We start from the raw sequence: 17,434 nt of genomic DNA, 5'->3' as shown, positions 1-17,434 counted from the left end.
TCCATTAGGATCATCCAATAAAAAAATAGTGACCTGCCCTTCAACTTTCCTGAATGAGGCATTGTAAAAGATAGGCAAAAGCAACAAGACAGAGACCGCATACGAGGTAGAAGAAAAGGCAAAGCCATAAAGTTAACACACAAGACTGTTTGCCAAGAGAATTCAAAAGGTGAAAATAATAACAACTTCCTCACATCCTTCTTAACCCCAACAATATCTGCAGCCCAAGATAAAGAGAAATACATATTAACATTTGATTTCTAAATTTGATGGTGGCAAATAAAAAAACAATGTATGTCTCTGACTTTGAAAGTTAGTTGCTCAGTTGTGTCCAATTCTTTGCTGCCTCATGGACTGTATAGACCACCAGGCTCCTCTGTCCATGGATTTCCCAGGCAAGAATACTGGAGTGGGTGCCATTTCCTCCTCCAGGGGATTTTCCTGACCCAGGGATCAAACCTGTGTTTCCTGCATTGCAGGCAGTTTCTTTACCACCTGGGCCATCATGTCCAAATGTTAAATGCTTTCATCCACGCAGTGAGGACAGCTATATGCAGAAACAAACCAATAAGCACAATAAGGAAAACATTTTAATACCAACCTTGAAACAATGGAAGAATCCTCCAAACTGAAACTGGACCTAAGCTAGAAAATTGTCCCATGGAGCACTCTAAGAAGAACAAAGGTAAACCAGCCAGGGCTAGCATAATCACATATGGTATTAAGAAGGCACCTAGAAAAGGCAAAACAAGAACCAAAGTACTATTATATGTCCAAATCTTGATGGCACTTTGACAACCAACACAACATTTTGAAAGCACTCTGATATAGTGGAGTCAGAGAGAACTGAATCTGGGCTTCAAATCTGTAAGAAAGTAGTTGATTCTCTAAACCTTGGATTCCTCATCCATGAAATGGGGATGCTGGTATTACCTAATGAGGTTGTTGTGATTATGAAAAACAATAACCCATAAAAAGCAATTCAAAGAAGTTGAATGATCATAGGCTTTGGAGACAGATAGACCTAGGTTTATATCCTGGCTTCATCATGTACTAGTTATGTGACCTGGGGCAGTTTATCTAACCTCTCAATCTTGGGTTCCTCATAAATGGGAAGAGCAATGCCAACTCATCAGTTTGTGGTAAGGGTTTAATCACAGAGCCTATGTGAAAACACTTCACAAAATAGGCAGGCATATAGTATATGTTCAAAGCTAGTTTCCCTCCTCTCTCCTTAAAAACTAACAAAAACAATCTGCTTTTAAGACTTAGGGTTTAAATGTTAAATGTGGTTCAAAGTAGAAGCTATTGCATTTAAGTTCATTATTCTCCAAATAGTCATGTGTCTTCACTCAATGTTAATAAGAAACATTATTTTTGGTATAAGAATCTTGAACCCTTGAGATGCATTCAGAATTAACATTCAATTTCATAAGGACTAATATTCCTACATTTAGATTATTCAGTCCCAATTTTGTTTGTTTTTTTTTTTTTGTTGCTGTTGTTAAACCTTTTATTATTTTACGTTTATCCTGTCTACTTTTAGGGAATACAATTCATTAAAACTTTGACCAGAATTTTGGTAGAAGCAGGGACAGAATATTAAATTTGTTGTTTAAGTATTCTAGAAGTCTTAAATTAACAATGTTTAATAAGAAAATGTGGAGATAAGTGAGTAAAATAGACTTTGGGTTGGATTATGTACATTTTTTTCTTCATATAGTTTTCCCATTATGATACTGTAACATCATACCTGGGCATTACATTTTTTTCTAACCCTAAAAATATATTTTACTAGAAATAAGAAGACAATAAAGTACTTGTTACATGCAAGTCACTAGTCACCAGAACATAAGGACAAATATGTTTTTACAGATATTGCAATGTACATACCATCATTACTATGACTAATAGAAGTTTAATTCCCACCAATGGTAAATATGAAGAAAAAGTAATACAAAATATCTGTTTGAAAAACAATATGCAATATTTTGCCAGCCCAGTGTAAACAGGTTTTTAGACACATACAAAAATCAATTTTCCTCAGTGTTATCAATGGCTTTTCACCCATTATATTATTTCATTATTAATAAGAACCATAACTGGTAGATTAGCAATACAAAGTTAACACTACTGACCTAGACCCTAAGGTAGTCTTGATACTTCTCTTTCTTATAGTGTTAAAAAGCATCTAAAGATTAAAATGATTCCAGATTTTAGCAACAGTCTTTTAAGCCTGACCATAAGTTTAAATCTAATCTATTAACATTTGACAAATTTGAATTTCGTGTTCCTGTTCTACCCTTGGGCAAAAAAGAGAAGCAACTGAGAGAGAGCAGATCATCCACTACTCAAATGATGTGATCTTTTAAAAATGAGAGCCAATATGATAAGCTAATTTTTAGAGGAAACAGTGAGAGAGGTAATAGCATACAATAAAATAATGCCATTTTGTTTCAGCTAAGTTAAAAAATTCTCTATTAAACCTAGTTTGATATAGTTCCTAGAAATCTATAGTAAGTACTGGCCCTTTATGACATCAACTCCCAGGGTATTTCTTAATTTAAACCTGAACATAAGGGGCTGAAAAGGAACCTGAATGCTTTTCTCAACTACACTGACCTTAGGACATATGATTCCTGACGCATCTTCCAGCTCAAATGTATACTAAACTCTTGATTAAACAATGTTGGCTCTAGTTGGTAATTTATGTTGGTAATTTATGGACCAACACTTAAAGTGTTTGATAAACAGAGCTCCTTTCTTAAATCTTTGAAGGTTTTAATATAACCAATTAATAAGGAATGTAAGATTGAAATATTACCACACAAAATCCTATTGTACCAAGAAAAATAATTACAGTGCATAGTTTCACTGGTATCCAATTTTGAAATATAAGGGAATGTCACCTCTACACTTCTAATAGGACTTGTAATTACAAGTAAATAAATATGGTGTAAGTGAAAAGTTGTTTCAACATTACTAGAGGATTGTGCAATTCATTCTGTCTCCTTTTGGGTATCACTTCAGAGTTATTTTTTTCTCCTTGTTCTAATTGAGTCTTCTTTAGTGATCTATGAGGTATAAACCAGATTGTTTTACAGAAATTAAACACCTAGCCTTGAATTAAATTCTATTGCATTTTAGAAGGATCTTCTACCTGGTCAATCCAATTTGGAATATATGTAACTGATATTGCAACTTAATGTACAAAATCTTTAATTACCTTTTAATCAACTCTTTCCAAACTTAAGTTTCTAAAATGTAATGCCTTATTTTATTTAAGCAAATGATTTATTTGAATTTCCTATTAGAATGAGAATTCCCTGCCTTTTACTTAGATTCAGCAATAAATTAGGCAAAACACAACTTGAGTCTGAATACATTATTATAGGAACATGTATAAATTAAGAAGAGTAAGTCATATGAAGATTGGGATTTCAAATGAGAAATCAGAAGTGCTAAATACGCAACTTTTATCAAGTTTATATCTGAAGATCTTATGAAACCAGCTTTCCAACTTGAGCTAGAAAACCATGGTCTAATAATAAAATGAAGTATGCTCATTTCCTATCCTCCCACTAACCCATATTATCATATACCTTTCCTTAGGTCTTAAATATCATCAGAGGCCATAGAGCACCTCCCTTAAAACTGAAGGGGAAATAAATTGGGGCAGCGGGTAGTACCTCCACCATTGTTGTAGGTCAAATAGGGGAATCGCCACACATTCCCCAGTCCCACTGCATATCCAACCATAGATAAAAGGTAATCTGATTTTTTGGACCAGTTACCACGCTCCTGATTCTCATCATTTGCATTAACATGAAGATTCTCAGGTGCAACCTCAGCATTCTAGAAAAAGAAAAATATCATCAGCTTATTTTTCTATTAAAAATTACACAAAAGCATAATTTCAAAAATTCATAGAGTGACAGTGAGAGAGAGAAAGACATACAGAGACAGGCAGACAGAGACAGAGAGAAACAAACCCTGAAAAACATAGCCAAAGAGAATGTTTTCCAAAGCTAGTGACACCTCTGTGCATGACTGCTTTTAAAATGAAAAAAACTCTGTAGGTGGATATTTTTACTAGTTCTTTGGGTTATGTCATCCAAATTTTAGTGAAAAGGTTACATGTGGCACCCAGTATAAAAGGCAATTGAAGATGGCCAAATAAAATTTCAAGTACAAATGTCTTAAAGATGAATTAGGTGAAATCAATACTCTTGAAATTGGAGGAGCTATTTGAAAAAAAGGTTCAAATATAGTTTCTGCTTTAAAAAAAAATCATAGACTCTTTTTCATAATTGCTAGTTTTGATGTTTGGAGCTGTCAGGGAAGTTCGAGTTCCTTTCCAGAGTAAAACCAGTGCTTTTCTGAAAGCCACAAAATAATATTCAGACAAATTCTAATGTCCCATCAGGTGGAACAGCACTCTCTCCACTTCAGAGAAGAGGGAAGGGTTCCCTCAGGTCAGGTTATTTTCTTATTTCCCTCTAACCTATGGACACAGTCCAGAGAGGGACAGAACACAGAAGGTGGTGGGCATACCCAAGGCAGAAGATGAGGCGACCATAAGTCTTCTCGCTACCAGAGTAAGAGCTGTCCTGTTTCCTCTCCTCTATGGGGACATCTCAGTCACACTTGAAGGCAGTTGAACAGAAATGTGGTAAACGGAACAGCCAAAGAGAGCAAAAGCTGAGATTTGCCTCTCCTTAAGTTTTCCCTTCCCAAGCCCTCCACAGGTCCGCAGCTCACAGACTCCTACCTCCTTCCTTCTGCACTTGAAGAAGCTCAGACACTTCAACTTGTCCATGGTTCACTGGCTCCCTGGGCTGCTCTGCCTGTCTCTCAGTCTGGCCGAGCTTGACTGGTGACGGATACACACTCCCCAGTCACTAGCTGCCAGAGTGAGCCACCTTGCCCAGGGGTGGGACCATTTATGGAGGGAAGCTCCCTCCTCCCCCGCCTGGTTGCCCTGTCATGTCAATTACCGGAAGGGACTAAAGTGAGGCTCCGGTTTTTCCCCAGGTAAGCTGGCATGTAGCAATCCCCTGCCCCGGCCCCGGGAAAGGGCTGGGCTGTGAGAGAGTGGAGCAGTCGGAGCAGAGATGACTGATAGCCTTTGACTCAGAGCCTGGCAGCTGCCTTTGCAGTCTCTCCTCCTTTCCTGGGTTCCCTGCTTCCTTGTAACCTCTCAGTCTGGTCTCTGTCCTGGGGCCAAGTGCTGATCTCTACCAGTGCCTGAGGCAGAGAAGGACATGGTCTGTGGGGTTCATTCCATTCCCCAAGATTCTCCTTAACAGACTGTACTGTCCTGGGCTCTGGGATTTCCCAAAGTTTTGCCCTTCACTAGAAAGCACTTGATCCCCTGGGGCAAACACTGCTCCCAGAGAGGAAAGCTCGTGAATTGGGCACCTTGAAAAGCAGCCAGTTGAGATAAGATTACTCAGCTGGCTCTGCCTGAAAAGAGCAACTTTGAGCCTGTGTCTGAAGCGCCTTTCTCAGCCTTCAGGACAGTGTTGCCCTTTACAGGGAATGCTTTGTGTAAATTTCAAAGAGGCCAAACAAAAACAAATTATTGAGCAGGTTTATGGGAAATTCTAACCCTAACAAAGGACTCCACTCTGCAAGAAAGGCGAGGCCTGGAAAGTAAACTATGAGGAAGCATCCTGGTTGGGCCAGGGAGGAAAGTACTATTATAATGCTGTTTACCAAGGTAACACCTTTTCTTCAGAAAACTCAAAGGATTTAAACTCGATCATACCAGGCAAAAGATGGTGTCAGTTATATGAGGCACAGTATAAATTGCTGCACACGGATGAACCAGCCATGAGCCAAGTCCTGGGTCCAGCGTCCAGCTCCTCTGCTCTCCACCAGCTGACAAGAATCTTCCATTTGCAATAGAAATATGCCCTGGGGAATTTGAGCAGGTAAGGCAGAAGAAAGTCCATAAGGGAAGTGGGAAGGCAGTCAGGAGAAAATATCAGTAACTTTCATCTAATTTTGTCTTGAATATAGCACAGGTTGGTGTGTATGTCTGTGTGTGTTTGTGTCTGTGTGAGCATGCACATGCACGTGTATATGGACCTATTAGTGTTATATGATACTGGTATGACCTAAAGGCTAAAATGAAGGAATTATATTAACCTGTTGCAGACATAAAAGAGAGGAGGGGAAGGAAGACTTATAAACCTCTTTATGAAAGAATGAGCTGAAAAGCAAACCTAATAGCATTTACGAAACTATCAAAGTCGCATATCAAAATTCTGTTTACATGGAGCACTGAAAATAGATGGTAACCAAAATCACTGCAGATGGTGACTGCAGCCATGAACTTAAGAGAAGAAAAGCTATGACCAACATAGACAGCATATTAAAAAGCAGAGACATCACTTTGCTGACAAAGGTCCATCCAGTCAAAGCTATGGTTTTTCCCAGTAGTCATATATGGATGTGAGAGTTGGACTATAAAGAAAGCTGAGCACTGAAGAATTGATGCTTCTGAAGTGTGGTGTTGGAGAAGACTCTTGAGAGTCCCTTGGACTGCAAGGAGATCCAACCAGTCCATTCTGAAGGAGATCAGCCCTGGGATTTCTTTGGAAGAAATGATGCTGAAGCTGAAACTCCAATACTTTGGCCACCTGATGTGAAGAACTAACTCATTGGAAAAGACCCTGATGCTGGGAAAGAGTAAAGGCGGGAGGAGAAGGGGACAGCAGAGGATGAGATGGTTGGATGACACCACCGACTTGATGGACATGAGTTTGAGCAAGCTCTTGGAGTTGGTGATGAACAGGGAAGCCTGGCGTGCTGCAGTCCATGGGGTCGCAAAAAGTCAGACACGACTGAGTGACTGACCTGAACTTATGGGAATAGTGATGACCTAGAGTAGAGGGATGGGAGAGTCTCCCTGATGGCTCAGTGGGTAAAGAATCTGCTTGCAATGCAGGATTCACAGGAGATGCAGGTTTGATCCCTGGGTTGGGAAGATCCTCTGGAGAAGGAAATAGCAACCCACTCCAGTATTCTTGCCTGGAGAATCCCATGGACAGAGGAGACTGGTGGGCTACAGTTCATGGGGTTGCAAAGAGTCAGACACAACTTAGTGACTAAACAGCAGCAACAGAGGGATGAGATGGGAGGGTGGGAAGGAGGGTCAAGAGGGAGGGGATGTATGTATACATATAGCTGATTCACTTTGTTGTACAGCAGAAACTAACACACTATTGTAAAGCAACTATACTCCAATAATAAAATTTTTAAAAAATTTAAGAGACTAGGAATCTATCTATTTCAAGGATAAGTGGTAAGCAGAGGAAACAATCAGCAATTTTCCCTGCCTGTTATACAGTAGAGAAATTTCTAACAACTTGGAAAGTTTGAAAGTTAAAGTGTTAGTTACTCAGTCGTGTCTGACTCTGTGACCCCATGGAGTGTAGCCCTCCAGGTTCCTCTGTCCATGGAATTCTCCAGGCAAGAATACTGGAGTGGATTGCCATATCCCAGGCAAGAATACTGGAGTGGGTTGCCATATCCTTCACCAGGGGATCTTCCCAACCCAGGGATCCAACCTGGGTCTCCTAGATTGAAGGCAGATTCTTTACCATCTGAGCCACCAGAGTTTAGAGGCATAAAATTTAAGACAGAAGGTACTGTAAAGAATTTAGTCTTTGCTTATTTGCTTGCTTTAGGTATATTATCCCCATTGCTGTGCATGGCTTTCCATGATATGGCTTCTTTTTAACTTTTCCGTAACATCTCTTGACAGTCTCTGCCTCAAACTCGTGAGCTCGTGTGTCCTTTCCAGCATATGCACATAACATGTTACTCACCTCGGTGCCTTTGCTCATGCTGTTTCTTCTTCTGGAAATTCCTGCCTTACTCATTTGACTAACTACTACCCATCTTTTAAGACTCTGCTTAGGTATTACCTCCTCCAGATCTTTCCACAATAGTTGTGCCTCTATTACTAAAAGCTAGGCTTAGATGCCTCTCCTCTGGATTCCTATGCTATTCAATACTCATTTTACATTGTGTAAAATTACTTGCCTCAAGTCCTTTAAACTGGCCTCAAGTCCTTTAAACTGCAAACTTTCTGTGGGTAGGGAAACTGTCTTAATCATTCCTGTATTTCCGATACCTGGCACAAATCCTGACAGACACAGAACAGGCACTCAGGAAATGTTTATTAGGAATTTTTACTCAGAAAGGGCCATTTAGAACTTTGTGGTCAAAGAAGGGAAAGGAAAACTGGTCTAGAATCCATCTCCAAAAGATCATAAAATACCAGGAGCTCATTTTCTCTTTCTGGGAGTCTGACTTATTAACTGATGAACAAATTGTGTTTGTGAATTTTTTAATTTATTTGGGCTTGAAAGAAGTATAGAAATTGAGTGGGCATGTTAGAGCAAGTTCGTGTGCCCAATGTAGAGTGAAGCCAAACTGAAACATCAAAGTTTGGACCAGAGAAAGGTTCATTGCAGGGCCAAGCATGGAGACAGGTGGCTCATGCCCTAAAAAACCCTGAGCTCCCTGAAGGGTTTCGGCAAAGCATTTTTAAAGGACAACTAATACAATTATGTAAAATTTTAAAATAAAATAAAATTAAAAAAAAATAAAGGACAGGGTACAAACGTGATCAGTTTGTGCCCAATTCTCTGATTGGCTGATGGTTAGGGAACAGGCAGTGTCACAGGGGTTAACATTATCAGTCCTTAGGCTCCAGGAGGCCTGGGGCTATGTGCTCATGGTCGACAAGTAGTTAACATCTTCCATTTGTTGGGGAGGGGGAGTTTTTTAACATCTGAAAAACAACTCAGGAAATGTGCATCAAATACTGTTATCTAGGTACTTCAGAGAGGAGCTAAAGCAGAGGATATGGGGGAGAACTCTGTCCAGGAAGCCTCCTTGGGTCCTGCTTGGTTACAAATCCCCCCTTATCTTTATACTCCTCAATCTTGAGGAAACAAGGTCTGAACAAGAAAAATAATAAAGGTTCAGATAAGTAGATCAATCATAAACTTGACAGAGGTACCCATAGGGTCCTGGTCAGATACAATTCCAGCAGATACCGCTTTGAAAATGGCTGGTGGCATCAGAGTCTGACAGTTATTCCATTTTTGCTTCTAAACGCATTTCTCTCCTCAGTGGCCAAAGGAAATGTCACCATTACTGGTTTTAACGCTTTCCTAGATTTCATTTCCTTGAGAAAATGCAATAATTTGAGCTCATAAAATCTTCTGAACATATCTTACAATCTGAAAGCCTGCTCTGCCAGTTGTTCCCAGAGTATAGAGTACCTGATTCCTGATCTCCACCCTGAAGTCCTTTCAGGGGGTGTTCAAAGTTAGCAGGAGCAGTGGCTCATGATTTAACCCTTGTAGAGGCAGATGGCAAGTGCCAATGTTTAGTTGGCAAAGCCCTTTCATCATAAATTTGACCATGGCTTTGAGGGCATTTCATCCCATGTGCTAGGAATGCTCATTCCCAGGTCTGGCGAATATTGCACTGATAGGCTACTCAATGTGCTATCACTGGACTAGGACTTATTAACAGTGCCAAAAGTCTCTGGACCTCTTGTCTTACTAGTTTCTTATGGTCCAGGAAAGTAAGTATTCCCTCTTGTTGCTTATTCCCATATCTAGAGTTACACTATTAACAATCATTTGTCTCATATGGGACTATATGTCATCATTTTATCAGAGGCTCAGTCACACATTTGTTAATGCAAGAAACAATTTTGTAAAACAGCCATTCACTGGTGGGTTAGGTCAGAATGTTCCTTGTGAACTGAACAGAAATATTTTTGTTTAACATTTAAGCATGGGGGAGAGTTCTCTGAGATGGCCTATCATGTATTCTTTAAACGATAGGCAATGTCCCTTTAGTGATCAACTGGTAGCAAAAGCAATAGAATACAAAGGATAAAGTAAAAGAAACAAATCCAATATGGAGTTAGATTTGTTATTGCCTATTACAATTCTCCACTGTCAATGTCCACTCTACAGTCTTGTGGGAAAGGGATAGCTCTGGTTACTTTCTGCTGAACAGGGTGATAAAAGGCAATTGTAGAAAGGAATTGATCAGCCTTGGGCAGTGAATATTCCTTAGAATCTTTAGTAAATAGCACAATTCTCTTTCCTTCTTTATCTACAATTATTTGAACTGGATGAAACCTCCTAGACTTAACTACTACCTAATTTGTAATTGGACTTCTATGTTTTTGCTTCCAGTTCCCATGACGTGCTTGTGAGTGCCTGCTCAGTCATGTCCAACTCTTTGTGACCCTATGTACCGCAGCCCACCAGGTTGCTCTGTCTATGGGATTTCCCAGGCATGAATACTGGAATGAATTGCCACTGCCTCCTCCAGGGAATTTTCTCGCCTTAGAGATCGAACGTGCGTCTCTTGAGTCTCCTGCATTGGCAGGCGGATTCTTTACCACTGTGTCACCTGGGAATCCAGTTCCCATACCTATTTATTAATTTTAACTTTCTGTGTCATAACTATACTTAGCGGGAAGGATTTCCTTACATCTGGAAAAACACAGATTAAAAGCCAGTAATATTTCAGGCAAAACCAAAAAATTATAACCATATTCATCAGTTTACTCAGTTGTATATAATTAATCTTTTTTTACTAACAGTTTTACAAAATTGGTTTCCATTAGATTTTTAAAGTATCTTATCTAGCTTAGCACTATGATTTAAGTTATCAGAAACTCGTTTTTGTTAAAACATCCTTTTTATGACTCTTCTTGAAGATGTGGCAGTTTTGCAAAACATCAGCTTAGCTGCTTATAAATGATAAAAGTCTTAAAAAGTTTTGAGGGTTTTTTAAATGTTATTACCACATCCCTTTTTCCTTTAGTTCCAAGCAACACAGATGTTTAGATAAGTTCCAGAGACCCCAGGTAGGTCATTTATATCTCACAGGCACAGGAAGAGAAATATAAATTCCTCCTCTAACTACTTATACAAAACCCAGCCATTTGGGGCTATTTTCAGGGAACTTTCTTTTTTTCCAGTTCTCAAATATCCCAAATACTGTTATTTGTTTGTTTAGTTTAAACAAACAAATAACAGTAATAGACAATAGCACATATCACCTGCTCACATTCTCATGCCTCATTTTCAGCAAAATCAGGATGAAAAAGGCGGGTTTGGACTCAATACTGAGACACTCGTTCACATATAAACACACACACCCAATAGCACCAACAGCAATACCAAAAGACCCACTTTGATATAAGGGGCATTTGTTCTCCAGATCTTAGAGAGTACTGAGGCATTTTCTTTCATTTAGGGAGCATAATTAAAGATCTCCTCAATTTACAAAAATACCCCAGGGAACTGTAAGATGGAACAGAGCTCTGATCATCCATACTTAATTATCCATGGCCAGGAGAAAGCAATGGCAACCCACTCCAGTACTCTCGCCTGGAAAATCCCATAGATTGAGGAGCCTTATAGGCTGCAGTCCATGGGGTCGCTAAGAGTCAGACACGACTGAGAAACTTCACTTTCACCTTTCCTTTCATGCATTGCAGAAGGAAATGGCAACCCACTCCAGTGTTTTCACCTGGAGAATCCCAGGGACAGGGGAGCCTGGTGGGCTGCCGTCTATGGGGTCGCACAGAGTCAGACATGACTGAAGTGACTTAGCAGCAACAGCAGTGTTATCAAATGTCAAGCAAACAATTCAAACTAGTTTCTCAGGGTCACACTTCCCTAGCCCCCCAAAAGAAGGTTCCTATCCAATGCCCGATCAGTCCAAAAGAGGAGAACTCTAACCAATGCATTATCAGAGATGAAGTTGAATGAATGACTGTGTGCATGCGTGCTTAGTCACTAAGTCATGTCCAACTCTTTATGACCCCATGGACTATAGCCCTCCAGGCTCCTCTGTCCATGGGATTTTCCAGGCAAAAGTACTGGAACAGATTGCCATTTCCTACTCCAGGGGATCTTCCTGACCCAGCGATCAAACCCGTGTCTCTCACATCTCCTGCATTGGCAGGCAAATTCTTTATCACCTCACCACCTGGGAAGCCTTGTATGAATGACCAAGGCTAGTTCAAAAGGGAAAATCCCAACCAACACCATAGAGAAGGATATCCTGGTAACCTGTTAATCACCAAAGCCCCGTTAATCACCAAAGATGTCTCAACTGGTCAATGCAAACTCTAACAAACAACAAACATATGGTCCCACAAACTAGAGATCAGACAAGCCATATTCCAGAAATTCCACTTCCATTCCAAAACGGAGGCTGCAGAGCTGCCTGGCTCCCAAAAGAGAATGGATCATGAGTGGCTCACCCCAAAATGATACACACAAAAACACAAACAACAACTAAGCTACGTTCACACAGAAAATCAGAGGAGGTGTAGTCTAAAATTCCACTTCTACTCTCAGATGGAGGTCTCCAAACAATGGGCCCAGCTCTTGAAAGAGAGCAGACACAGTGATTCTCTTCCCACAAGGGAAGCAGCACAGATGGAGTGGAGACAATTCTGAGCCAGAGAAAGCTGGAGCGACTCACTCAACAACACTGAATGTGGACCATATCTCTGGATGTTTCTTGGCTCCAAACAGTCTTGTGCTATGGATGACAGTCCCTCTGAGATCTCTGAAGCAAAATGGGATCCAACAGCTGCTGGGGGTTCAGGGAAGGGGCTGACCCAGGCCAGGGTTGACCGTCCCTGGGAACAGATTCCTAATTGTTAGTGCAAGTTCATGTGCCCAATGCACAGTGAGTTCAAACAAACTGAAATGTCAGAGTTTGGAGCAGAGAAAGATTTATTTCAAGGCCAAGCAAGGAGGCAGGTGGCTCATGCCCTAAAAAGTCCTGAGCTCCCCAAAGGTTTTTGGCAAAACATTTTTAAAAGCCAGGTTGGGGTGTGGGGGGCGTCACAGGGAGATCCACTTATACAGAGTTCTCTGATTGACTGATAACAAGGGAACAGGGTGGTGTCACAGGGGTTAACATTATCAGTCCTTAGGCTATGTGCTCATGTTGCTGTTAAGTCGCTTTAGTCATGTCCAACTCTTTGTGGCCCCATGGACCGTAGCCCACCAGGCTCCTCTGTCCATGGGATTCTCCAGGCAAGAATACTGGAGTGGGTTGCCATTTCCTTCTCCAGAGCATCTTATTGACCTAGGGATTAAACCTGTGTCTCCTGCAGTTCCTGCACTGTAGGAAGATTCTTTACCACTGTGCCACCTGGGAAGCCCCATGTGCTGATGTTTGTCAAGTAGTTAACATCTTCCATTTGGGTGGAGGGGTAGAGTTCACATCTGTAACTCAGGAAATGTGCATCAAATACTATCATTTAGGTACTTCAGAGAGGAGTTAAAACTGAGGACATGGGAGAAGGGCTGTCCTGGGAAGAGCCCATAGGGTCCTGCTTGGTTACAGGCACAAGAGAGAGGAAACTATATAAACTAAGTCATCCGGTAGGGATGAGCAGAGTATAGGAGACCATGAGATGACTCTGTTTGTGGGGGCAAGAAATAAAGTTGGAGAGAGAAAGCATGGCTATGCATGTGCCTTGAAATCCAGGCCTAAACCATGGTCTGGTAAGCAATAGTAAAGTGATTGTAAACTTGGAAATCACGCATAGCACATTCTATTTCTGTTGCGCAAAAATACCTCAAAATTATGACGAAGGACCTTCAAGCATCAAATTGTACAATGCTGGACTTTATGGCCTTCTCCTCCAGTGTATGCACACCTCAGCCATGAATCTGCTTAGCTTAAAAAAAAAAGACATCATTTTAGAGATTTATTTAGAAATAACTCATTGGCAACTAAAAAACCAACTCCTAATTGTGATTTTGTCGAGGAAAAGAAACATTAAAATAAAAACTGATCCAATAGTTATGGCCCACATTCTTTCCCCTTATTACTGAGATTAAATTTTTGTCACTATTCATGGAAGTCCCTTTCATCTTATTTTGAGTCACTAAATATAAAAGAGATCATTATCTAAGGCTTTCTTCTAGCTATTTGGATGTGAAAATTTTGCACAAATCAGAAGGCAGTTGAACAATTTCACAAACTCAATTCTTACTGAGTAACCCCACTGTTTTCTACACCTCTTCTGAAAGAAGCCTCTTAAACTTCACCAGCTGAAATTGTAAGAGAAGGAATGCTACTAGTCTACCTACAGGAAAAAGAAATTAATATATTTTTTGGAAAAAGTCTCTCATAGTACATGTGTGTATATGAATTATCTCTTTAAAGTTAATAGTTTCAGACAACCACTTTATTAAAAGAATCTGACTCCATCCATAGTCAAAATATTAATAAATTATTTCTGAAAGTTTCCTTCAATCCTAGGAAGTAAAATATACTTAGGAAAGACAATCACATAGATTTCCTTGCTGCCAGGCAAAGAGATAATGATTCCCTAGCTATGTCACCTAGTGGATGGACAAAGAAAACACATACTAGTTTCCTACAGAATACTAGAGGATAGCATGCCAGAGACCCTTGAAAGAAAATGAAAGCACCTGATGCATAATATCATACTGGTGCTTTCTAAACAGGAAAAGTGAATCTGCTAATTTTCATGATTTTTTAAACATTTGCTGTAGCATACTATACAGCTTTTCTTAAATATTTTGTGTACAAATCATAGGTGTACAACTTGAAGAGTTTTCACAACTATAACAATCCCATGCACCAAGTTCAAGAAACAACCATGCCAGAACCCCAGAAGATCCCTCCTTACCTTCCTCCAGTTTAACCGCCATCTTGAATTTTAACACCATAAATTAGTTTTGCCAGTTTTTGAACTTTTCATAAGTGGAATATTATGGCAAGTACACTCTATGTTTGACTTCTTTTGGCTCATCATTTAAATGTTTTGGAGACTCAGTTGTACCATAACACAGATCTGTAGTTCCTCTATTGTCATTCTGTTTAGCATTCCAATGTATGAATATACTATAATTTATCTGTTTTATTGATGGACATTTTGGACTGTTTCCAGATTGGGGCTGTTTTGAAGAGTGCAGCGATGAACTTTCCTGCAACATGTCTTCTATATGTGTTTCTATTAGGTATAGATCCAGATACATTCAGGATCACAAGGTATACCCTATTCAGCTGCAGTGGCTGTTGCCAGTTTTCCAAAGTGATTTTTTGGTTTACATTCCCACCAGCACTACTCATAGATTTTTAAATGCCACATTGAATAGAATGGGCTGTGGAAGGAACAGAAGGAAGATGGAAGGAAGAGGATGCCTGGTGGAAGAGAAGAAATAATTATTTACTGAGCGAGACACTGTGTTGAGTGATCTACACTTACGTCCCATTTAATTCTTATAGAAATCCTTTGAGGTAGAAACTAGTATAAGCCCCATTTTACAAATGAAGAAACAGAGGCTGAAGAAGTTGTGTGACTGGCTCAGAGTTACACAACTAGTGAATGACAAGATATTTGAACCCAAACTATGTGATGCTAAATATTAGGTTGGCCAAAATTTTCATTTGGGATTTGCCATAAGATAGTGCCAAAAAACAGAACGAACTTTTTGGCCAACCCAATACTATGTTCTCCAACCACCTTACTATGAGAACATGAAGACAAGATGCTAGAAAATCTTTTGTTTGTGGAATTCCTGCTGCATAGGGCTTGGTACTCCACTAGCAGTAATGGTGATGTGGAATAATTAGGCATTATTTGACCCTCTGTAGGAGACAGGAAGAATAAAACAAAAGCAGGCCCTGGCAAGGGCTGCAAAAGAAATTTATAATTACTGATAAACTGGATAAGGCATGAGATTCTTGGAACAAGTCCAGAGGGAACAGTTCATAATCTTGAAAACAAGATATGATCCTGGGGTCGGACTGGCATCTCAGAGTCACATGTTTTATGTATCTGGTGGAAAATCTATAGATAAGAATATTAGTCTTAGTTACTGATTTGTTATTGATTACTGCTTCCTAATTACTCAATGGTTAATGATCATTTTGTTCTTTGGCCCTGAAGGCCACATGAGTTATAGCTTAACTCCCTGCTTATTCTTTCATTCACGCCTGAAAGTATAATAAAGCTGGCTTGGATTCAGTTTTGACACCTTCAACTTGGAGCAGTGTTGGTCCCCTGATCCTCGCTTTTCTCTGAATTCTTGTGTCTCATTTCTCATTCTTTCGCCGTATCGCGCTTTCGGAAACCCTGCTTGTCGAGCTGGTCTTGACAAGTGTCACCCAAACCGGGATCCGAAAGTGAATCCAGCTTCCGAGGCTAGCTCCTAACGGCAGAAAACGCAGGGAAATCCGGCCAACTCAGAGGACGAGGAATGTACTTGGTAAGTACACCCCTGCAGATTTGTCAATCAGGGTAACAATGGGGCAAAATCCTTCTAAGCATAGTGACTATATGCAAGAGTTAAAAACTTTATAAAAAAGTTCGGGGGTTGAGATTTCTCATTCCTCTTTTAAGAATTGTTTTCTGCCGTTGAAAAATATTGCTACTGGCTAGATCCAGATAAAGGGACTTTGAGGCATGAGGAATGGCAAGAAGTTATGCGTTGCCTGCGCCGTGCCTACAAACGTGGCGAAAAGATTCCTTTGTCTGTATGATCAGTAGGGAATCTTATTAGTACAGCTTTTGGACCTCTGCAATCCGAAACCTCAGATTCAGGGGATTCTGTAGAACAAATACAAGAACAAATGGAGGAAATGAATTTATATGATAACATAGGTGATGAGGAAGAGAAATAATCCATAAAAATGAAAAATAAGAGCCAAAAGAATGATAGAAGAACAGATCTTTCTCTCTGGACCAACTGCACCTTTGGTTGAGCCTCCTCCTTTCAATCCTGAAACCCCTTGGGATGATGGATTTGCTTTTAAACCACAGATAACTGTGCCTAATAAAATGACACCTTTACAAAAGGGAGTTCGTATGGCACAATTGCAGGGGGATGAAGACGTTTTAGTTCTCCCTGTGACTGTAACTCAAATCCCACCAGATCCTCAATTCTCACAAGGAGGAATGCATTATGATTATAATGCCATACCATTTAAAACCATAAAAGAGATAAAACAGGCATGTACCCAATATGGAACTAATTCTCCTTATACCATGGGACTAATTCAGGGACTTTCACAACCTGAATGGTTAATTCTTTATGATTGGGAAATGATAGCCAGAACTTGCCTATCCACCTCAGAATTTTTACAATTAGGACCTGGTGGCAAGATGAGGCAAATCAACAAGCTCGCAGAAATGAGACAGCCAACCCGCCAGTTGATATAACACTTGATCAGTTAATGGGTAGTGGGGCACATTTTGGCATTCAAGCTCAGTTACAACTTGATGATCAATTACTCGCTCAAGTGAGAATGATATGTTTAAAAGCCTGGGAGAGAATAAATCCACCTGGACAAGCCTCGATTTCATTTACCCAAATTA

At 40.0% G+C, this 17,434-nt stretch overlaps 1 protein-coding gene across 8 annotated transcripts in view; it reads right to left on the bottom strand.

The window, feature by feature from the left end:
- SLC6A14 (solute carrier family 6 member 14) overlaps positions 1–17,434 on the bottom strand; it is a 434,305-nt gene that overhangs the window by 21,972 nt on the left and 394,899 nt on the right. For 6 of the 8 annotated variants that reach the window (XM_044937355.1, XM_044937352.1, XM_044937354.1 and 3 more), the window contains 4 exons: positions 13,660–13,762; positions 5,771–5,919; positions 3,690–3,855; positions 602–733 (listed from right to left, as the gene is read on the bottom strand). In XM_044937355.1, coding sequence (XP_044793290.1) covers positions 602–733; positions 3,690–3,759 — 202 coding nt within the window. In that variant the 5' untranslated portion in view covers positions 3,760–3,855; positions 5,771–5,919; positions 13,660–13,762. Of the gene's footprint in view, positions 1–601; positions 734–3,689; positions 3,856–4,554; positions 4,647–4,771; positions 5,144–5,770; positions 5,920–13,659; positions 13,763–17,434 lie in introns of those variants that run through there. The other 2 variants (XM_044937358.1, XM_006067050.3) reach the window with 2 other exon arrangements.

This window comes from Bubalus bubalis, chromosome X, assembly GCF_019923935.1.
Source record: "Bubalus bubalis isolate 160015118507 breed Murrah chromosome X, NDDB_SH_1, whole genome shotgun sequence".
In the NCBI taxonomy this organism is placed as follows: Eukaryota; Metazoa; Chordata; class Mammalia; order Artiodactyla; family Bovidae; genus Bubalus; species Bubalus bubalis.
The sequence above is the reverse complement of the archived record's forward strand: the minus strand, read 5'-3'. Positions and strand labels throughout refer to the sequence as shown.